Source organism: Dasypus novemcinctus, chromosome 11, assembly GCF_030445035.2.
Source record: "Dasypus novemcinctus isolate mDasNov1 chromosome 11, mDasNov1.1.hap2, whole genome shotgun sequence".
NCBI lineage: Eukaryota > Metazoa > Chordata > Mammalia > Cingulata > Dasypodidae > Dasypus > Dasypus novemcinctus.
This window is the reverse complement of record NC_080683.1, coordinates 111,849,974-111,873,547: the sequence shown is the minus strand read 5'-3', so window position 1 is coordinate 111,873,547 and position 23,574 is coordinate 111,849,974. Positions and strand designations below refer to the sequence as shown.

Genomic DNA, 23,574 nt, shown 5'->3' with positions numbered 1-23,574 from the left:
TCTGGGTCCACTGCTGCTGAGAGACTAAGATAAAAGAAGAGAGTTGGACTTGGCAAAGTAGAGATCACCAGTCACTTTGAAAAGAGTGGTCTCAGATCCATGTTCCAAGAGAGATTTCCCAGAATCCCCAACCCCTCAGCCTGTGCTGTTGATTGAACTCAGATCAAGATCACTAAAATGAGAGTTTGTGTCACTGAGAGGGAAGGGAAGAATTGGTATTTGGTAGGCAACTAGCAGACTCTACCAGGGAGGTGGAAAGAGGGTCAAAGAAAGGATAATATTTTCTGCCACAAAAGGGAGATAACATATGTTTGTATTCTATTGCAAATGACTAAGAAGAAAGGGAGAGGTTGGGAAAGCAAAAATGTGAGAGTTTCATTTCAAAAAGGTTTTTGAAGGTGAGAAGTGTTCCAAAGAAGTGGAGTACAAGTGGTTCGCCTTTGACCCCTCTACAGAGGTGAGGCAGAGGATGGGGGGCGGGTGGGCACAAGGAGAGCGCTGCTGTCCTGGTGGGTCTGTTTCAGCCATCCTCCCGGGGAGGGGGCAGTTTGGAAGGTTAAGGGGAGGAGAAAGTGGACCCCTTCCAGTTTCGATCATTGAGAAAATGAACCACTTGAGGAAGCAGAGAAGGGTTTTGGCTGGTCAAGATTCGTTTGAGATTTGGGGTCATAAATTTAGTGAAGCTGGTCAGCACTGAGGTACAGTGTCTAGATGAAAAGAAGAATAGCTGTAGATAAAGTTATTATTAAAATTCTCACCTGCCATTCCACTATGCATTACCAATATGCAGAACTCACATGGAAGTGAAAGGCAGAAGTGCAAAATTTCAGTTCACTTTCCCCCATCTGGTCGTGCTAATAATAGTGGATGTGACTGAAAGAAATGCTTTTGTACTTTGTACCACATTTTGTGCTTCTCTTCACACTACATTTGCATTTTTTGAATTTGTGTACGAATTACACAATTTAACCTTTATAACACAAACTTAAGTTGTAAATTTACAAGAAGAAATCTTAAAGGAGGATACTATAAGATAATACCCTTATAATCAGAATATGTGCATCTGTTCACCTAAAGCTAAAGTCTTCCTGAGTATTATATTGGGCAAGTGTTATTTTCATATTAGTTTTCAAAAGATAAATGAAAACTTGTAACATGTTGAGTTGTATGACTTAGTTTATTCCAAAAAAGAAAATAGCAGTCAAAAAGAGTTTCTATTCTTGGAGAAGTCAAGATTAAGTAAGGTTGGAATGTTGTTTTCTTTTACTAATACTATATTCTGGCCATTCTTGGTTTGCAAAGAAAAAGGTAAATAAAATGTTATAAAACTTAATTATTTCTTTTTTGTTAAACCAATTTTTGTTAAAGAATAATCGAAGGTCTTAGCAATTTACTTCACCAGTAAAGTATTTAAACTTAAAATAATATATATTATTATAAAATATATTGTAACATAATTACTATTAAAGTTGTTAGTTCTAAATATAATTATCTTGAAATAATATAGATGACTAAGAATAAGTTTATATAAATTGGTATAATAAGCTAGAACTTGGTTAAGGAGTTCCCTGTGGATTTCCCTGTGGAACATTTTTAAAAGATTAAGGAAATGTCTCTCTCCTATGGCATAGATGTTATTCTCTGCCGCTGGTCCTAACAAGGCATTTGGTCTTTCTCAACCCAGTGCTCCAGGCACCCATTCCCAGTAGACTGGAACTGGCATGCAGATACAGCTGTTTGTTGTTATGCCACATATGAAAGATCATAATGCAGCAAAGAAATGCTTAGGTTTCGTTCTGAAACTTTGGGTTGAAGTGTCCAAAGAAACATTTTTATTAGCATTATCTGGAGGTGAGAGAATACACCCATTCATATCTTATCATCTCTTACATTTTCTTGGGGATAAACTCTTGCTTATGATGTAGAGTCCACAGATAAGTGAGCTTTTGGGGGTTGAAATGGCTAGGCCTATTAAGGTAAGCCTTCTTTCTAGGAAATAGGTAGAATTTCTTCACAGTGGCCCTTCTCCCTTGCCCAATTATACCAGTTTAGGGAAGAGGCGTTCAGAACACACAGACCAAGTTCTATCAGTAAAATGTCGGTATTCATGTTTTAGAAAGAAGTAGAATAAATAAGTTGCAATCCATCCTTTAAGTAAGAGTCACATTTTTCAAGCTTTTTTATTTAAAAGAAGTGTAATGTATAAATTGAGTAGTGTACAGATTATTAATGTATCGCCCAATGAATCATCTGTCACAAAGGATCCAACCCAGGGACACACTATGCAGTTCAAGAAGTAGAACATCACTAGCCCCCTAAAAATCTTCTCATGCTTGAATGCCTTCTGTCTTCTCCAAAGATAACCAGGATCCTAACTTCTAACGTCAGTGAATCATTTTCTTAGGTTTTTAAACTTTATCTAATGGAAACAAGTAGGATGTATTATTTTGTGTTGAACTTCTTTCTCTCATTATGTTTCTGTGATTCAACCATATTGCTATATGTGACTGTCATTTTTTTCATTGCTATATGTAGTATTCTGTATTCAGCTGTATCACAATTTATCCTTTGTGTTGTTGGTGGATGTTTATTGTGCTTCTGCTTTATGACTGTTGGAAACGATGCTTCTCTGAACATTGTCGTATGTTCTTTTGATGTATGTGTGTACCTATGGAGTGCTGGGTCAGACTGTGTGTGTTTCTTGAACTTTAGTAGCTAGAACTAAATAATTTCCTAAAGTGGTATCACTTTATACTCCCACTGGCCAGTATGTGAGGGTTCACATTGCTTGCATTTGCAGCTTTTTAATTTTAGATACTTTAGCCACCGGGATCTCATTGTGATTTAATTTTTTATTCCTTGAGTAGGGTCAGATGCAGCCACCCCTCGGGCTGAAGTGTGGTTTGCTGGCCTGGCAGGGGAGCAGCTGCGGTAGGCCTAATTCCGCTGCCCCCATAATAGGGTGGCTGGTCGGACTCACCGCCACCCCTGAAGGGAGCTCGGCATGGGCGCAGAGTGCCCTCGGGTCTCCCCTTCTCGGCAGCCATGCTTCCGCGGCCGCCCCTCCTCCCAGATAGCGCCACTCCCACTTGATGCCTTATGAGGCAACACCCTTCTTCTTCTTTCTCCCTGCGCAGGCGCAGGGCGGAAAATTCCAGTCTGCCCTCCCCCCCCCCCACAGCAGCAACAGCCAGGCACAAGGCAGGAAACTCAAGTCTGCCCTCTACCCCAGCAACAGCAGCCACCAACCACTAAACCCTGCCACTTCCCCCAGCAACAGCAACAGCCAATCCCTAATCACCACCCCTCCCCCATCCAGTACCTCCCACTGACCTTTCTCCGGCAACCAATCAGAACAGGGCGTGGCTTCGACCAATCAGCCTTCCCCAGCCCCTATAAAACTGTTGCCTCTCCCTCAATAAAGTTGGACTTGCGTGTTTACCTTGTCTCCGCGGTAGTTCTTCTGCCGTGCACCCTCCAGTCCTGAGAGCCCCCGACAAGGGCCTGGCCTCCCTTGTCCCCAGTTCGTCGCCTGCTTCTCCGGGCGACCCCCTCGTCGCCGGCTTCGGTGGGCGACCCCGTCAGTCAGACCGCGCAACCCCTGTGAGACCGACCCCTCGTCTGCTGCCGGACCGACCCCTCGTCCCAAGCTGGACCGACCCCTCGTCCGCAGCCAGACCCCACCTCTACCGACCGAGCAAACCGTCGCAGTCAGATTTTTGAGAATGTCGCTAAGTTACGAGAATCAGTGAGACAGTAAGAAAAGTTTCTAATCAAGCTATATGTATCTATGTGCACATTTCCTAAAGTCAGATCCAAATAGCAGTGTGACCTTGAGTAAGCTGTTTAACTTTCTAGGACTTAGTTTTCTTGTGTACATTTTCTGTGGGCCACATTATGGTCTCTTCCAACTTTAACAGGCTATAATTCTCCCTACCCTGTTCAAGAACCCTGAAAGGTCTTCATGTGCACAGGATTATTCTCTGTGTTATTAAGGCTGACTGCCATATCTGGACCCATAATGCATGCTTATAAAATCCCAAAAATAGAAACAGCCATTCACAAGACCCAGCCATAGTTCCACTGAGACTTAGGTATTATTTCTAAGCATTAGGAGATGGGACAGTTGTATATTGCAAAAAAGCGTAAATAGTGTGAGAATTAACTAAATTATGAGTTGAAGGAAATTAATAGAGATGAGAACAGCTGACCATGAAACAGTCCTTGACATAAAATTTCCCCATTGTACGTAAGTCTTACCACAAATACTAATGAGAATTCTGGCACTCAAATAAGGAGTTTTTGTCATTGCTTATTGTTTTCCCTAAGAATATTCTAAAAGAGGAAGATAGAGAATGGCTAAAAAGATATTCTTTGGAAAATGAACAAGACAGATCCATTGGTAGCATCGAACCTACTCATTAGAAAATTTCTGCTAAAACATGCAAAATACAGGGTACAGGCATGTGTGTGTGTTTTCCAGAAAATTTGGGAAGGACTTTCTAGAGAGGCTTAAATTTCAACTTGTTTGTGTTATAAAGGTTAAGAGAAATATGTTTATTTTGAATCTTCATTGTTTTATTTTTTATCATTTGCCTCTTACAGATTAAAGCTGGTAAATCAACCCAGACTTGCTTATAATTTTATAGAACTATTATCAGTTTCTCTATGTGATAACTTCCTGTGACGTGCATTTTAGTTTGCTGAGCTGTCGAAAGCAGATACCATAAAACGGGTTGACTTTTAACAGTGGGAATTCATTAGTTTACAACTGAAGAATTTTGAGGCTGTGAAAATGTCCAAAGCAAGGCATCATCAGGGCGATGCTTTCTTCCCATAGACTGGCTGCCAGTGATCCTGGACTCTTCTGTCACATGGCAAGATACATGACAGTGTCTGTTGGTCCCTCCCTTCTTGTCTGCATTTCCTTGCCTTCAGCTTCTTGCTTTTGTAACTCTGTCTGTCTGAATGTCATTCTCTTATAAAGGACTTATAGGATTAAGATCATCCTGAATGAAATGGGTTAAACCTTCTTAACTTAAGTGGCCTCATCAGAAGGTCCTGCTTACAATAGGTTCACACCCACAGGAATGGACCAACTTCAAGAACATGATTTTCTGGGGTACATATAGTTCCAAACCCCACACACACTGTGCGTGTATTTCCCTTGTTTATTGAGGAGGATCAGCGGGTTACTCCTGTCCCCATAAGGTTTTTGGACTTGAAGATAAAATAAAAACCTCTCTCTAAAAGTCTGAGTCCTTTTGTTAGTTTTGAGAATGAATACAGTTCTTTTAAGTAAGGTCTGCTGAGGAGGACACTTGTTTTTGCATGTTAACACATGACTGTACAAAGGGAGACCGAAAGCACCAACTTCTCTTTTTCAGTGTTTTCTTAAGAAAGAGCTATGGTCCTGAAAAGTATGAATTTTCTGGAATTACGTTTTGAACCAGGAACTGGGAATGTTTTCCATTGTTTTCCCAGAGTGGCCTGTTGATAGCCTTTGGTGGCTGGGAAGGCAGTTTGTAGAGGAAAAGGAGTTGGAGAACTTACCATTTTTGTTGTGTTTTGTTTTGTTTTGCAAGGGAGTAAAGAATTTCTTAAGAAACACGGAAATGATAAAAGTACACGGTCAAAGGCATGGACTGTGGGTGTGCTGCAGAGTGAGAGATGCGCCGACTTACCGTTTTTTCTCTCCCTCTCTTCTAAAATGCTGTTTGGTATATCCACTTCAGTGTCATAATGCCTGAAATATTTGTTTGGGGTTTCATTCCCTTGAGGAGAAAACCTCACTACCTTGGATTTATCTGTTGTGATTTTCTTTCTGCCAAAGGTGTTGGCATAGAACAGAGGTAAGTGTGAGAATTAATGTCTTCACCAGGGAGATTTTAATGTCTCAGTCGCTTTTCCTATAGCTTGCTGTTTATGAGCAAACAAGAGTAAGCTCTTTAGGTTTTTACTATAAACTCAAACTTTAAGGTATAGCCCCAGCCTCATGGCTTGCTCACTGCCCCTCTGTGTGAACTGTCTACACGCCTGTGCTGTGGACATGGGCTTTCTCACTGTTGGTTCCAGCCCCGAAGCTCTGGCATGTTCCTATAGGAAATAGAAGTTTGTTTCAGTGTTTAAGAACTTGTAAGTGGTGATGCCTTGGCAGTTAGAGCTGATCGGAAGTCAAGACTGAAGTATAGGTTTGGGAATCACTGCCGTGAACACTGGAGGTTGAACTCCATGACACATCATCTGTTTTGGGAGCACAAGGAGAATAAGGCGGCTGTCTCCTGGAGGAAGGAGACTCTTCAAGGAGATGGCAAAGGCCGACAGGAAGGTTCGAGAACCAGCAGGAGCAAGGCCTCACTGCTGCGTCCCTGCCTGTGTTTGCTGCTTCCACAAATCATATTCTCAAGGAGCCCAGCCCCCCCAATCCCTTGTTACTTCTGATTCTAGGCTGCCTCAGAGAGATGACTGAGCAGGCCCATGGGAAAATGTTAGAACTAAGGCACAGAACTTGATTGCCATGTTCCAGAGCATCCAGAGAGAAACCCAGAGTATTATTTACGTTCAGTTTTCAGGCGCCTTGTCTTTTGTACTTTATTTTAAGAACTGGCCTTTATATTCTAACCCTTTATTAATCTATAGTAGCTTGAAAACGCCCATGTTTTTACTTTTTTTAAAAAAAACACTTCTTTCTACCTTTAAAGTATCTGGGAAGAAAACCAATGAGGAATTTAAAATCAGATACATTTGTTCTGAGCTTGAGATGGCTTCTTTGGAAGCACAAGAGCCTGCAGTTTTCTTAAGCAGGAAGCGGGGAGCACAGTTAGCCTGTGGTTGCAGCGCTGGACTGAGGAGCAGAGGGAGCCCCTCCCCAGGCTCCTCCTCCATCTCCTGCGCCTCTTCCCCTCTCCACACTTTGTGCCAGTTCTTCTACCTACCAAAAAGTTAACTTCCCTATTGGGATCACAAGACAGAACACGAGAGAGAGCATATTGGAAAAATGCCCACAGTTACTTGAGTAGCTGAGTGTCTGGAAAGTTTTTTCCACTTGTGATGTGATTTTTAGAATTTACAGTTTACTTAGATTTTCTTGGTATTTGAAATAGAGCAAGGTCTCTTGATTGTTTTCAGATTTTCTTAAGTTGATACTTTCAACTAGCTGACACAGATACTTCCTAGTAATCTAGGTTATTTTTCTCTGAGCCTTGTACAGTATAATGAACTTGGATTCTAACCCTAATTTTATTAAACATTCCAGTTTAATATTGTGTTCTTGTATTCTTACAGGATCTGTATCATTTCCAAAACATTTTCACATCTATCCTTTTATTTAATACTCCAGACTACCTTTTAAAATAGGTTTGATAGAGGAGGAAAGATTTGAGACTGGAATGGAGTTTGTTTATTTTAATATTTAGTTTTGGTTTTGTTTCTCCCCCTAGTTCTGTTTCAATTACATTCCTTGTCTCTGATGGCTGGATTGCAGTCAGATGGCGACTGACTCTTCCCTTCTAATTATGGGATATATCTGTCTTACATCAACTGATTTATTTATCTCTAGTGCTGCCTTTGTACCTATATCAGAGCTTATTAAGTTTCAGTACCTTCCTAAAGCATAGTGTGGTTCACATTAGAGAGTTAGGAGATGTTAATAAGGATATTCTTATTGTTCCTTTCTGACTTTTAGGAGAAAAACAAACACCATTAGCACTCATTCATTGAGCTCTTACTAAATCCAGGACACGGGGCTTATATACACTATTTGGATCTGAGTTCAGCATCACTGAGAAATAGGTGTCCTTCTCTCCATTAGACTCTTCAGTCAGTATTAGTTTAGAGAGGTTAGGTAAACCTCCCAAGGTCAGCAGCCAGGAGGATGTGAGGTCCGGTTTCCAAACCTGGCTGGCTGGCTCCAAGTCTGCTTGCTGGTCAGCATTGAAGTCTGCTTCTTCCTAGTGTGACATCCGTGAGACTGGGTGGGAATCTCAGAATCCAAGGATATTGCTAATGTGCTTTTTTTTTTTCTGATTGGCTGTGGCAATTCTTGCTTGTTTCTGGTTGTACAACGGCAGAGATATTTTGTGCTAAAAGAGAAGATGGTCATACTTTATTCTCCGTTGTTCGGAGACTCTCTGCCTTTCATATGATAAATTTTGAGTGCTCTTGTAATTGCAAGAGGGTGGGCCCTTCAGCCTGTCCACTCCCATTGGTCAGCAGCATCCCCAAGTGCTCCCTATTCCTAGTGACACCAAGTTCTACCCAGAGTTTTATGACAATAATTACTCTTTGCCATAAATAGTTTTTTCCTTAGATAATCCACCAGATGGCAGTAGACCCTTGTGGAACAGAGTGGGTCTTAAAGGGCGATGAGGACAGGAAAGCAGACTGTTGATTTTAAGGAAATAATACTGCACAGATTTTGGATGTATAAGAAATAGTATTCTCTTTCTGTTATGAAAAATGTCCTATACTGGTCCATTTTAAAGTGACTTCTGGAAGTAATGGTGCAGTAATTTGAAATCACAGATATTGCAAAAATCATTTGTCTGTTGTATTCTTGCAGAGGTGCATCTTGATTTAATCCTTTCTCTATGCGTTAGGTGAATTTTTCTTCAAAGAAACTTTTATGGTTATGTAAAGAAATTTTTTTATAATTTGAAAAAATTGTTCCTTAATGTTAGGTTTCTTGAGTTGTTTTTCTTGAAGTTGGACATAAGCCACTTAAATTGAATATGACCATCCTACAAATTCACAACACCATAGGCTACATAATGAAGTGGAACCATCAAAACTGTACTTGAGAAGCTTGTCACCACCTATCTAGAAACCTCCTTTTTGCTTCCCTCTCTAAGCTAATTTTTCTCAAACATTTTGTACATGATTTACTTGGATGTGGTAAAATGCCCTGTGAACCACTTATCCTACTTTGCACAAGAAAAGAACTAAGTTAATAGCCAAGAACTAGAAAGTAAAAAAGTAACAGTCTGTGTTTACAGTGCAGCAGTTACTCTATAAAAATGTACAGCCAATACAAAGCAAAAGAAACTGTAGTTCTGTTTCTAAATTAATGTAAAAAGAGCTATACTTGAATATAATAACCTACTTAAGCCAGCACCTATTAATATGATGTACTGATAGCATATTCTTTCTGAAAATTGCGGGCATTCAACTCAGTATGCATGCATATTCTTAGAAAATTTTGGGTCATTAAGTATTGTACCGGATAGACCCCTTAGTAACAATGAGTACTTAGTACAATTAGTACTTTGTACCCTCAAGTAACATGCTGAGTTTGTGAATATGAAGTTTTAGTTATTTTTAATTATTTAGGACAGGGGTCAGCCAACTTTTTCGGTAAAGAACCGAGTGGTGATATTTTAGGCTTTACAGGCCACATATGGTCTCTCGCTTATTCGTCATTGTTTTTTGTGGTGGTGTTTTTTTTAATGACCCTTTAGAAATGTAACCACCATTCTTAGCGGAGGCCTATACAAAAACAGGCTGCTGGCTGGATTTGACCCAAAGGCTATAATTTGCTGACCCCTGATATAGGAGAATGTTAGTCACATGTAAAAATGGTATCTCTGGGGTCTCACCAGATCACATGCCCTGATTCTTATGAACTGATACATGCCATCTGAAGGATAGACATTTATTTCCTGACAGTTTTCAGCTGGGCGAATGATCCTGTGATCCACTGATGAGCCTGAAATCTGACATTAAGAAGTACTGCACGAAACATCAAAGCTCCTCAACTTTTGTACATTACTCCTTCCAGTCAGCATGCCCTCATCATTTTTTGCTTTGCTTTGGCAACTATCATTCACTAGATTATGAAATAATCTTTAAAAGTCTCTTACTTTTGGGAAGCGGATGTGGCTTCCACCTACCATATGGGAAGACCCGGGTTTGATCCCTGGGCCTCTTGGTAAAAAGAAGAGAAAGCGTGCCTGCACAGCCAGCCAGTGCTCACACAGTGGACTGAGGCCCCGTGTGGTGAGCCAAGTGCCCACGTGGTGAGCTGAGTGCCCATGCAGTTGAGTGCCTATGAGGGTGTCCACACAACAAGCCAAGTACCCACGTGGTGTGCTCAGTGGCCACATGAGTGCCCGCATGGCGAGCCGAGTGCTCGTGTGAGTGACTGTGTAGCAAACCAAGTGCTCACGTGAGTGCCTGTGTGGTGAGTCAGTGCCCATGCGGTGAGCTGAGTGCCTGTGCAAGTGCCTCGTGGTGAGCCAGTGCCCGCATGGCAAGCCGAGTGCCTGCGCAGCAAGCTGAGTATCCACGTGGTGAGCCATGCCTGCACGAGTGAGTCACACTGCAAGATGATGACGCAACAAAAAAAGAGAGAAGGGGAGAGTCAAGGTGAAGCACAGCGGAGACCAGGAACTGAGGTGGCGCAATTGACAGGGAGCCTCTCTCCACATCTGAGGTCCCCTGGATCGAATCCCAGTGATCCTAGAGGAGAAAGATGAGAAGAGAAGACAAAAAAAAAGTCTCTTTAATTTTAGTCCTTTTAGCACACTGAGGAAAACTATTTTGAAAACCAAGAAATACACATTCCCAACCCAGTGCTTTTACTAAATAGCTATAGTTTCTTGAACAAGTCACTTATTCTTTCTGGTTCTCAACTTCTGTTTGTAAAATAAAATTGGACTAATTCCATATAAGAGTCTGCCCAAATTTGATTCACAATTTCACATTTATTTTTCCTTAGGCCTTTTTTGATCAAGGCAGTTACCTGGTCAGATGATACCTTAATTAATCCGCAAGTTTAGAGCAGTGCATTCTAAAAGAATACAGCCAAAGTAATGTTGATGTCTTAAAATCCTCCTCTTTGTGCCTGGCACACATTGGTACCCAGTAAATATTTGTTGAGTGTCACCTTTGTTGAGTGAATGAATGAAAGAAAATAAATGAGCCTTTCTTGTTTCTTATTTATGCCTTATGCTTTAGAAATAAATGCCATTTCTTACAAGATTTTATCTTATATCTTTTGTGGTTCTGTTATAAAAATATTCGTTGAATATCAACAATATAGCAAGTTTTAGAGATACAAAAATGAAAAAAATTAGTCCTTACCCTTAAGGAATGTCCTGTTTCTCACCTTTCAAGCTAGTGCAAGCACTGCCTGTGTTAAAGCTTTTTGGATGCACCTCAAATAGAACACCTGTATTTAAGGCCTGGTTGGATGCACACTGCAGCATTTATTGCTAGTGCTTCCTCTTCAGGTTTATATGACATCCTTTTTTTCCTCTCTAGACTGTAAACTGCTTGAAAGCCCGGGCCCTTGTCTTACTGATTTGAATTGATGTGTCTAGCACTCAATAAGGAAATGCCTTCTGGTAGACAGTAACATGGTGCTTGCTTTCCTAGCACACATCATCTTATGAGATACCATGGTATTAAAATAATTGTTTCAGAGAGAAAAGGAGTTGTCAGCCAGTATTTGACTTGTAAGGGATATCCTTATCTATGAAATCTAAATAACTGAGTAAATCTAGCTTTAGATTATAACTAGCTTGTACAAGAGCTGGCTTTTTTTGTGTGTGTATGATTGCTCCTAGCACTTACATTTCACCTGTGTTACTCATAAGCAGGTAAGCATAGCCCACAGACTATTAAAACATTTTTGTTGCTTTACCAACCAGTTTTTTTTCATCCAAGGTATTTTTTTTCCTGTGATGCTAGTCCCCAGTGGTTCGTGATCATATAACCAAAAAACTCCCAACATAACAAGGAGTATTATTAGGTGGCCCAGAGTAAATGTCTTTTACAGTTCATCCCCTTTGTTCCTCAGAAAGAACATATTTCCTGCTACGCTTTTTCATAGTCAAACTTAAAAAAGGAAAAAAAGGCCCTGCTTTATATAGTGCTAATATCCCACCATAAATCCTCTCCCATTTCCACGGAAGGAGTAAAGCCAATAACTATTTCATTCAGGCATCCAACACCAAGTTTAGGCAGACAGTGTATCCTCAAGACTGAATGGCAGTCTTCCTTAGTCTGCAGATGAAAATGTAACAGTAACCACTAGTGACATACTCCAGATGGAAGACTGGAAGAAATGGAGAGGGAAGAAAAAAAGTAGTTAAAATAGTTAAATATATGCATTGCGGAACAAGGAAGAAAATATCACTATATAACAGCTATAATTGCTGTTCCTTGGCAGTCACAGGCTGCTTAGTTACCATTCCATGTTCTTTTTCCATCATTGAACACCTTGGCTGTCTAGGGTAACCCAGACGTTCACTCCTGGGTCCTTGATACTCTTGCTTACATGCCACCTGGTATTAAGTTTTATGACTGGAGGTAGCAGTATTAGGAGATTCATTCATCTTTCAGCTTTTCTCCCAAGGCTTAGTCACACTCCCTCTCAATTTTGTTTGGACATACCCCTACTTCCTTTTTTCCCCTTTATGAGAAAAGTTGGGGGTTGCAGAATAATCCTGCTAAAATACAGGCTTCCTGTTGAACACCCTATTGTTAACACCTTGCATTGGTGTGGAACATTTGTTACAAATGATAATAGCACATTCTTATAATTGTTCTATTAACTACAGTTCATGATGTATAGTTCCATGGATTTTTAAAAAATACTATTATATATCTAATCACATTCAGGTATTTATTTCAGTTCTGTTCCTTATGTTCACAATGTTGTGCTACCATCACCACCATCCATTATCAAAATATTACCATCATTCCAAATAGGAACCCTGTACATTTTAAACCTTAGCTTCCTGTGGCAGAATTTGGTACTGAGAGGGGGCTAGTGCTTTAACAAGTGACAAAATGTTGGAAAGGTTTTATAAATGGGTAAGGGATATTTATCGGAGAAATTGTGAGATGCTTGATGGAAAAGGCCTAGATTTCTTTAAAGAGACTGTTGGTAGTAATATGGCACCTCAAGGTATTTTTTGTAAGGCCTTAGAATGAAATAACTGTGAGATGTTTGATAGAAAAGGCCTAGAGTTCTTTGAAGAGATTGTTGATAGGAATATGGACACTAACGAGACTTTTTAAAAGGCCTTAGAAGTAAATGATGAAACTATTATTGGGAACTGGAGAAAAGGCTATCCTTGTTTTAAAGTTTTAGAGAACTTAGCAAGATTAACTCCTAATGTTTTATGGAAGGCAGAATTTGAAAACAGTGAGCCTGGGCATTTAACTGAAGAACCTTCTGAAGTAAACTCAGAGAATGCGGAGTTCTTGGCTTCTCCTTGCAGCTTATAGTAAAATCTTTGACCAGCGAAATAAGCTGAGAACTAAATTGTTGGGCAAAACAAAACCAGGAACTGATTCTGGAAATTCCAAACCTCTGGAAATCAAGCTCCCAGACAATAGTGCCCCATTTTGGGAATTAACTAAACTTGGAAGTTGTAAATTAGGATTTAAAATGCAGTTATCTAGGAAAGACTTGTGGAAAGTCTTACTGTCTGATGGCTTGGAGCCCTGCTTCTTGCATACTAAACCAACAAGCTTTTTGAGAGAGCGCTATTAACAAAACCACTGTCATCCTGAACTGAAAGGAACATCGATGAGAAATATGGAAGGGAAAAATGACTTTAAGAGGAAAACCATGGAAGCTAACATCTGGAATTAAGACATCTCCTTGGGCCAGGGGAGGAACTCCAACCATGTGTACAGAGAGGGGGAGTTTACCCCAGCAATTAAAGAGGGTGGATATTCTCTCCCACTCTTCAGAGAGTTTTGCTGCCCCAGGGTACAGAAAGAGTAAAATACATTCCCCAAGGATTAGGAAAGGTAAGGTCGACACCCTATAGGTCTGAGATGGGTGGGCCTGTCCCCCATGGATTAGGGAAGGCCAGGTCACCAACTTGTTGCCCTGAGAGGGTTGGGCCTGTATGTCAAAGGTTAAGGGGATGTTGTCTTCATGTCACTTAATAGGAGGGCTGAGACTCTACCCCAAAGATTGGGTAAAGTGTGGCCATCACCCCAGTGCTCTTGGAGGATAAGGTCTGGTTGGAGCTCGGTTACCACCCAGATGCTTGATGAGGGTAGAACCAAGAAAATGGCCGTTGGGCAAGCCTGTGGAAAGGGTGGGTCCCCATGAAGGCCCAGAAGATTTTCTCCTTCTGGTAATGCAAATGTTTACCCTTTGTCCCTTTGTAGATTGGGAGCAGATAAGTTTCAGAGGTCTACAGCCAGGTGGGGATTTTGCCTCAAGACAAACTGTATTTCTTTAAACTGGTTGTGATATGATTTTGTATTTAGCATTGTTATTGATTTAAGGTTTATTTTTTAAAATATTGTAATGTCTTTTTAGAATTCAGAGGGTGAAATGTGGCAGTTTGATATTGTTTATGAATTCCTAAAAAAAGATATTGGGTTGTGTTTGTAAACTGGTCTGTTCTTCTGGGCATATTAGATTGTATTAAATTCAGAGGTTTCATTTTTACTTGATTAAATTATGATTAGGGTTGGTATCTTGAGTCCCTACTCCCTTGGTGCTGGAGCCCCAGGAATTAAACACAGAGAAACCGATATGAGAGGAAAGAGAGAAGACTTCATTAGACATGGCAGAGGCCCTTGGAAGAGATGAACCTGATATTCCACAGACTTTGTTAAGAGAGCAGAGCAGCTGAGCCCAGAAAGAAATGAGCCCGGGAAGAGAGACAAGCCTTATACCAGCCTACAGCTGAGAGAGGAAAGAGCTGGGACCACGGAGCCTTAGGAGGAAGAGGAAGGCCGAACCCTCACAGAGACTGGCAGACATCTTGCTCCAACACATGGCAATAGACTTTGGTGCGGGAAGTAATTTATGCTTTATGGCCTTGTGACTATAAGCTTCTACCCCAAATAAATAACCCTTTATAAGAGCCAACATATTTCTGGTACTTTGCATCAGCACCCCTTTGGCTAATACACTTCCCATTTCTTATCCCTACCCCATCCCATGATAAACTGTATTCTAGATTTTGACTCTAGAGTTGGCTTGTTCTAATTATTTCAAATCAGTGAGATCATACAATATTTGTAATTTTGTGTCTGGCTTATTTCACTCAACATGATGTCTTCAAGGTTCATCCATATTGTTGTATATACTGGGACTGCATCTTTTTTACAGTTGAGTAATATTCCAATGTAAGTATAGACCACATTTTATCCATTCTTCAGTTGATTGACACTTAGGTGGCTTCCATCTTTTGGCAATTATGAATAATGCTGCTGTGAACATTGGTGTAGAAATGTCTGTTCAAGTCCTTGCTTTCAATTCTCTAGGGTATATGGTTAGTAGTGAGATTGCCAGGTCATATGATAGTTCTATACTTAGCTTTCTGAGGAACCACCAAACTGTCTTTCACAGCAGCTGCACCATTTTGTATTGCTACCAGCAATGAATGTGTGTTCCTATTTCTCTGCATCCTTTCCACTATTTATTTTCCTTTTTTTTTTTTTTCTTAACACCAGCCATTCTAATGGGTGTCAAAAGGTGTCTTTGTGGTTTTGATTTGTGCCACACTTATGGCCCAAAATAGCCAAATAAAGTCCCAGCTTCTACTTCAGAGGAAACATGGTTGTATTCTTCACTTGGACAATAGACTCTGGATTCTTCTGTTGGATTGCAGACATTTTACAAATGGGTAATTAGGCGCATTCTTGAAAGAGATCCCTCCACTTTTACTCCTTAGTTTCCAGATCTCAGTATTCTTCCTGGCTGTCGGTAAAACAGCATGAGATTGTGTAGGACAGGACTTCACCTTGCCAAGATACTGTCTCCCAGGTGACACCATGGTTGAACTTTTGGTGGGTTGTTACACAATCTAGAAGTCCAGCAACTTCTAGCTAATGGGGCACCCTGGTAGACCAAAGAATCCCAGGGTCTCAGAACGGGAGTTATTTTTTCCTGCATAAAGTGACTTACTTTATCAGAAGCACTGGTGTGTGGAATACCATGTTTGTACCAGTACTTGGACTAGGAAGCTGGCAGAAGCCTGGGAGTGGGGTCAGGAAAGCATAACCAAATCCAGAGAACTACATTTTCAGCAAATAGGAAATTCTGCCTCCAAGAGGAAAGGAGCATAATCATCTTGCTCCTGTGTGGCTGGCTGATACCCCCAAGAAAGGCACCAAATCACAGGTTCCTATGTGATCACTATTGCTGCCATTTGAAATATGGTGAGTAAATGTGCTCATCTGAGTGAGGAGAAATCCAGGTTGGGGAGCCTCCAAGTGGCTTTTACTCCTACCACGTTGCTGAGTTCTTTATTATCCTACAGTGCTGTTGGATTGGATTGAGGGCAGGCTGCCTGACATATATAGAACAAAGTGTAGAAAAAGATGTACCCACAAGATAACATCAAGGTTCTTTTGATCCAAGGCTCAGTAGCACTCAAAATGAAGACATCTGTTTGCCAGAGCATGGCTTTACGTCAGGATTCTAGGGGACGCTTATGTTTATCCTCCTGGGACTTGGTATTACACAGACACTTCAGTTATCACTGAATCAACTGGCTCAGTTAAGCTGGTCATAGAGCTATTTGTTCCACTATTGAACTAGCTGGACAGCCTTTTCTCTTTGGAGATTATTCAGAAAATGGGTTGGAGCAACATAAGAAATTTCATCGAACACTCTTCCCTATTTGTTTTTGAGACTGTAAGAAAAGCAATTTGTCATTTTGCTGCAGTTTATCAACATATACAGTAAGACTTCAGGGAGCAAACAGGCTCCAGAGTTTTCATGGACTTTAATTTCTGCCTTCTGGCATGCTTGCATCCTTCCAGGGTACCTAAGAGTGCATGTTGCTCCCTGCTTTTCAGGTCCTACAAGATTTCATCAGTGTATTAACTAGTGTAGGGTCTGGAGGAGGAGATGATCTGATCTAGATGCTTGAAAACTAAATTTTGGCACAGAGATGGAGAGTGCTTATAACCCTGAGATAGGACTATAAAGGCTCACTGCTGTCCTTTCCAAGTGAAAACAACCCCCTTCTCATGGTCTCTGTTTTGTAGGATAAGGCAAAATGTATTTGCCATATCAGCAGGCATGTGCAAGATGCCAGAGATGCTTATGATCTGTTCCATTAAATAGGTCCCTCTGTAGAGAGTTGTAATTGGAGTCACACTTGGATGAGCTGCAACTAGTTGCCATGGCCATTTGCCTTCAGCGTTCTCCAGGCGGGCGAGTTAAATGGGAATAGAAGGATCCCTACTCCTGGGTCTTTCAGATGTTGGTAGTGACATTTCTGAGCAATACCTCAAGAAGAGGTGGTGCTCTGGATATATTGTTTTGTTAGAGTGGGGAGCTCTCAGGGACATCTAAGAACTGGGGATTGTGAGGGCATCTCTTCAAAAACTAGGAAAATAACTCCAGGGTGAATTTAGGCTCCCAGTGAGGGAAGATAGTCTCCTAAATTATTCTTTTGTTTTTATGCTTATAATTACTTATCCTTCCCAAAATTTATGTGTATTTGTCTTTTTTTTTTTTTGCTATTCATTTATTTCATAAATATTACTAAAGTTCCTGTTTCTGTTCTTGGCACATTTCTCTACTTGGTTATTCTGAGTTCTTCTTGTGTCATTGATATTGCTCCTTCATTTCTTTTTTTTTCTTTTAAGATTTAGCCCCCCGGACTTGCTGTCTGCTTTCTGTGTCCATTCTCTGTGTGTTCTTCTGTGTCTGCTTGTCTTCTCTTTAGGCAGCACCGGGAACTGATCTGCAACCTTCCAGAGTGGGAGAAAGGCACTCAGTCTCTTGTGCCACCTCAGCTCCCTGGTCTGTTGCATCTCTTACTATCTCTCCTCTGTGTTTCTTTTTGTTGCATCATCTTGCTGTGCCAGCTTGCCACGTGGGCCAGCACTCTTATGCGGGTCAGCATTCTGTGTGGGCCAGCTTTCCACTTGGGCCAGCTGGCCTTCATTAGGAGGCCCGGGGAATCGAACCCTGGACCTCCTATATGGTAGACAGGAGCCCAATCGCTTGAGTCACATCTGCTCCCCTTTCATTTCTTATATATGTATTGTAGAGTTTAACTTTTGTTTTAAGGTTTTTGATTGGGATAATTCATATTCTTACCTGTTTTATTTTTCTTAAGTTTTGCCCATGTGTTGTGGGAAAAGTTGTTTATCAGTGAAGTGGAGTTTCTCATGTTTTTTGACATTTTGTGATTTGAAAGATTGTATCTTTTTTCCTTTTTTCTTAGGCTGTTTATTACCAATTTGTAGGAGTTTTTTGTATATTAGGATATTAATCCTTTTGCTCTTTGTATACTGCAGATAATTTGTCCCATGTATATCATATATTTTATATATGTATATATAAATATAATCATATCTTCTATATAACATTAAAAAATCTTTTTTCGCAATACAAATTGTCAGTATTTTTCTCCATAGCTTTTAGTTTTGTACATGCTTAGAAAATATTTTCTCACTCCAAGACAATATGAGATCATATAATAAATATTTATAATTTCTTATAGCAATTTAATGTTTTTTCTAATTTTTAATGTTTAATAATTGATCACAAATTAATTTTGCTGTATGATGTGAAATATGGTTCTCTTTTTTCCACTCAAAATTAACCCATTTTCTTGATGTCTTTATTAAATAGTCTGTTTTTCCTCCCTTAATGTGACTTTTTCAAAAAGCAAAACTACCCTTTATATGTATAGATGAGATAGATACATACCTGTCTCCAACAGAGCCCACACTGTAGTTTGCCTTATTAACATGCTTTTTTGGACTGTAAAAGCCTTAATCCTCTATAAGCCAGTTCCAAGAAAAATCTGTTGACATTGGTACGGAAATATATGGCTTATTGCAAGCAACCATATGTTAAAGACAGAAAAAGAATAAAACAAATACTCCACCCTATGAAAGGAAACCCTATGGCAAAAAGTTTTAAAAACACAAAAAGAAATTCCTTGGAAACTAAATGATAACATTACTATGTGCCTCTCCAATATTTTAATTTTTAAAGCTTGGCAAGAAACCAATGTTGAGTACATTGTTTTCATGAGCAAAATTTATTCTGTATTTTAGAATACTATCATTTCCTTGATCCCATAAGTAAATTACTATTTACAAGCATTTAAGCTATATAAATAAATCACTCATTTAAAATAAAAGGAATGAAGAAGAGAGTTGGATCGTTTTCCTCTAGTTCTTGGAAATGTGAAAGCTCTTTGAGAAGGATTGCCAACTTATTTCCATTTGACGTTTATGTACCCACATACACAAATACAAGGTCTCCCTTTTTTGTGAAGAGTCTTTATTTTGTTGTGAAAATCATAGACTTCTGGATTGTGAGCTTAGTATGAGATTTCCTAAATCTACAGAAAAATAACATATAGTACTGTTTTAGTTTCCCAGACTGCTCAAAGCAAAACCTTGAAATGGAGCAGGTTAAACTATGGTAATTTGCTCACAGTTTTAAAACCAAAAAAATGTGCTAATCAAGCCATCATCAAGGCAATGCTTTCTTCCTGAAGGCTAGCTGCTGTTGACTCTTGGCTCTTCTGCCACATGGCCAGGCACATGGAAGCATCTGCTGATCTCGCCCTTCTCTTTCAGATATGCGAATTTCAGCTTCTTGCTCCAGTGACTTTCTATGTCCTGATTTCATTCTTTTATAAAGGACTCCTATAGTAGAATCAAGACCCATCCTGATTGAGGTGGGTCACACCCTAACTGATGTAGCCTCATCAAAAAGTCCTACTTAGGATGGGTTTACACCCACAGGAATGGATTAAATTTAAGAACATGTTTTTCTAAGGGACATACAACTTCAAACCACCACAAGTATAATGATAATGAACATTCTGTATACCCTTCATCTGGATTCACAGGTGGTTGACATTTTGCAACTTGTATTTAATATATCACTCTTTCTCTACATATTCAACTTTTTCCTGTTGTTGCCACAATCCTGTTATTTTTACTTTTTTCTCTGATTCAGAACCCAAAGATCATACATTTTTTTTGGATGTCATGACGCTTCACTGTTCTTGAATTTAGCACAGCTCCCCTTCCTTTTTTTCTTCTTCTTTTTTCTTTTCTTGATACACTGAGAAGTCCAGGTTAATTGTATTGTACATTAGCCTATAAACTAGATTTGTCTGATTGCTTCCTCCTGATTAGATTCAGGCCAATTCAAACATTTTGGCAAGAAAAGTACATAGGTCATGTGGTGACTTTCTAATGGTCTCTTGTCAGGAGGTTCTGATGTTACTTTGTCCTTGTGGGGGTGCTAAATTTGATCATTTATTTTAAGCCACAGATCTTTCTATGATAAAGTTATCTCTTTTCTAGTTAATGTGGTCTTTGTGGTGATAATTTGAGGTTGTGTGAATATCCTGTGGTTTTTAACATCCTTTGATGGGAAGCGGACTTGGCCCAGTGGTTAGGGTGTCTGTCTACCACATGGGAGGTCTGCTGTTCAAACCCCATGTCTCTTGACCCGTGTGGAGCTGGCCCATGCACAGTGCTGATGCACTCGAGTGCCCTGCCACGCAGGGGTGTCCCCCGTGTAGGGGAGCCCCACGCGCAAGGAGTGCGCCCCGTAAGGAGAGCCGCCCAGCGCGAAAGAAAGTACAGCCTGCCCAGGAATGGCGCCACACACGCCACACACAGAGAGCTGACCCAGCAAGATGACGCAACAAAAAGAAACACAGATTCCTGTGCCTCTGACAACAACAGAAGCGGACAAAGAAGAACATGCAGCAAATAGACACAGAGAACAGACAACTGGGGTGGGAGTTGAGGGGGGAGGAAGGGGAGAGAAATAAATAAATCTTTTAAAGAAAAAAAAAGCATCCTTTGATGATCCTTGAATCAGTTATTACTTTAGGTAATTGAAAAGTGATGATTTTTCATCTGAATCTATTATTCCTCTCCTTTATTAGCTATAATTCATTTTATATTAAGATTGTTATTGCTGCACTTATTTTCCTCACAGTTTTTGTGCCAGTGAGTTAACTGAAAGTCTCTGTGCCATTGTGTTCACCAGTCCCTGACAGGAATAGGGAAGAGGATGCTATTTTTTTTTTATCATAAGTACACTTTCATGTTAATATCGCCACATAATTCCTTCTTGAAAATTAATCCATCAGTGTCACTGATTTGATTTAGACAAACCATTTAGTTTTTGCTTTTCTTTGGAAATTAGTGTTTTCTGTATTTATTTATTTCTTTACTTTTCTCTTATTTTAACTGCCCAGTTGCTTAATTTCTATTTCTCTTGCCCTAACATTTGTAAATAATTGGGCATCAATTTTCTATTATAACAGCTGTGGAAATACAAAGGACTCTGAATCAACTTGGAACACCCCAAGATTCTCCAGAATTGAGGCAACAGCTGTAAGTATTTAATTTAGAAAAAAAAGAAGAAAAGACTTGTGTTAGAGTTTTATCAGTGTGCAATACTCTCTTCAGTGGAGAAAGCAAAAACACTTCTGCTCCCTTACCTATATATTTGCAATCAGTTGTGCGTTTGCTTTTTTAAGTTTTTCCTTGTCCACATTAGGCAGGTAATTTCCTATTTTTTTTATTTTTAAATTTATCAATCTATCTATTTCTTTATTTTTGGGGTGTTCATGGATTTTTGGGGTGCTGGTCCTGGTCCCAGGCCGGAGACCAGGCCTACAAGAGGGTATTGAGTATCTCTGTAGTGATGCTGCAGGTCGTGGTGGGGCAGCAGGAACTTGATCTTGGAGTCGTGGAACTGTTTGACCTTCATGGTCTGGATGGAGTGGGCGTACACAATGCAAGGCACCCATGTCGGGATCTGGGGGAAGAGGAACGAGGTCAGCACACTACCACGCCTCTGCCAGTGCCACCTAGGACTGCAGAACCTCCATATTCACTCTGAGGGGCACGGTACAGCCCCCCAAAGGCAACAAAATTCACACCTATTTTCCTATTTTAAAGACTGGATTTATTCTACCAGGCAAAATTTCTGTACTAGCTTTTCTCGTACTTTTTAAATAGGTTGTTTTCAAAAGTTCTGGCAGCCTTTGAAAATTCATTCTTTAGGCTCCTATGTTTGTTGGATGTGCTTCCCCATTAGCTAACAGTCTCACCAGCAGTGCCAGATTTTTATCAGGTTTAGATCCAGTTCATATTCAATACCATTACTGTTGCAAATGCTAAGTAATGTATATGTTGTAGTGATAGTTCATAGACAACATTAGCTATAGAAGGGAAAAATAAAGAGGAAGAAATTAAAAGATGGGCCGTTGGAATTCATATTTTTTATTAAGTACAATTTGAAGAATTTGTCTAATTTATAATGATGTGGGTTGGTTTTTTGTTTGTTTATTTGCTTGTTTTGCATTTTACCACCTAGGGCTAAAATGCTCCAAATATAAAATAATAAGCCATTAGCTATTAAAGTAAAATGGAATTGAATTGCATAGTTCTGTTATTTATTTTTTCTCAAGTTACTAGTAGAGATTCTAAATATATAAGCATATAAACATAATATATAAGATCTTCTTTTTAGATCCTTGGACTATACCACTTTTTCCAGAAATTAAAAGTGCATATTAGAGATAGGTAAATAGAGATATAAATAAGGTGATATTTCTTCCTTGTCAGTCAAATACAAATGTCCATACTTAAACATACTTTTATATCTTAAGTGTGACTGATACAGTAAAATGAGTTAATATATTTGAGAAATACGATGTAATTTGTAAAGCATCACATTAATAATAGATATAATTTACTTCTTTTATTGTGTTCTGATCCCTTTACAGGGAAATGTGACAAGTATCCATAGCTAACTTGAATAGTAGTACACTTGTAATAATACTTATTATAATGCTTCCCTTTAAATATCTATAGAATATTAGAATATAAATGCCCAGGTAGAAAACCAGAGGCTGGGTGTCTTAGTTTGCTAAAGCTGCCAATGCAAAATTACCAGAAATGGGATGGCTTTTTATAAAGGGAATTTATTTGGAGTAAAAGCTTACAGTTCCAAGGTCATGAAATATCCAAATCAAGGCACCATCAGAGATGCTTTCTCACCAAAGGTGAGATCCTTTGCTGCAGATCCTAGAGTCCTGCCACATGACAAGGCAAGAAGGCAGTCAATCTCTGCTGTTCCTGAGGTCTTTTTTCTGACATGGCAGGGTCAAAAATGGTGGCATCTCTCTCTCTCTGTGTTTTCATTTCTCAGTTTATATAAGGCCCCAGCAAAGGGGTGGAGACCCAACCTGGGTCATGTCCAATAAAAGGACCCCACACCCACAGAAATGGATTCGTTTTAAGAACATGATCTTCTGGAATTCATAGAATTTCAAACTGTCACACCAGGTATTCCCTAAAACCTGGGAACCTGGCAAAGTCTATGGCAACAAATTCTCTTGCTTGCTCAGCTGACCTCCCAGGTGTAGGATACAGATCAAAGGTTCCCCATACCCCATATCTACAACATAAAGGATCAGACATCAGGAAATCTTTTGGTTAAGTCCCCTTCTCACTTGAGTCATCCATCTTTCTAAATGGCTACTAGTAATATTTATTTTTCTAAACTTGGCTCCCTGTGTGAGTAAAGAACCTTCCATAAAATACCTATACATAATTATTAAACAATAGAATCTGAAA

The 23,574-nt window shown here is 39.7% G+C and overlaps 1 protein-coding gene and 1 pseudogene across 3 annotated transcripts in view; one reads left to right on the top strand and one right to left on the bottom strand.

The window, feature by feature from the left end:
- Positions 1–23,574, top strand: part of STX7 (syntaxin 7) — a 46,732-nt gene that overhangs the window by 11,469 nt on the left and 11,689 nt on the right. For all 3 annotated transcript variants that reach the window (XM_004469485.5, XM_004469486.5, XM_023592014.3), the window contains exon 3: positions 21,252–21,321. In XM_004469485.5, the coding sequence (XP_004469542.1) occupies positions 21,252–21,321 (70 nt within the window). The remainder of the gene's footprint in view (positions 1–21,251; positions 21,322–23,574) is intronic.
- Positions 21,805–21,915, bottom strand: LOC111766801 (small nucleolar RNA SNORA68; annotated as a pseudogene).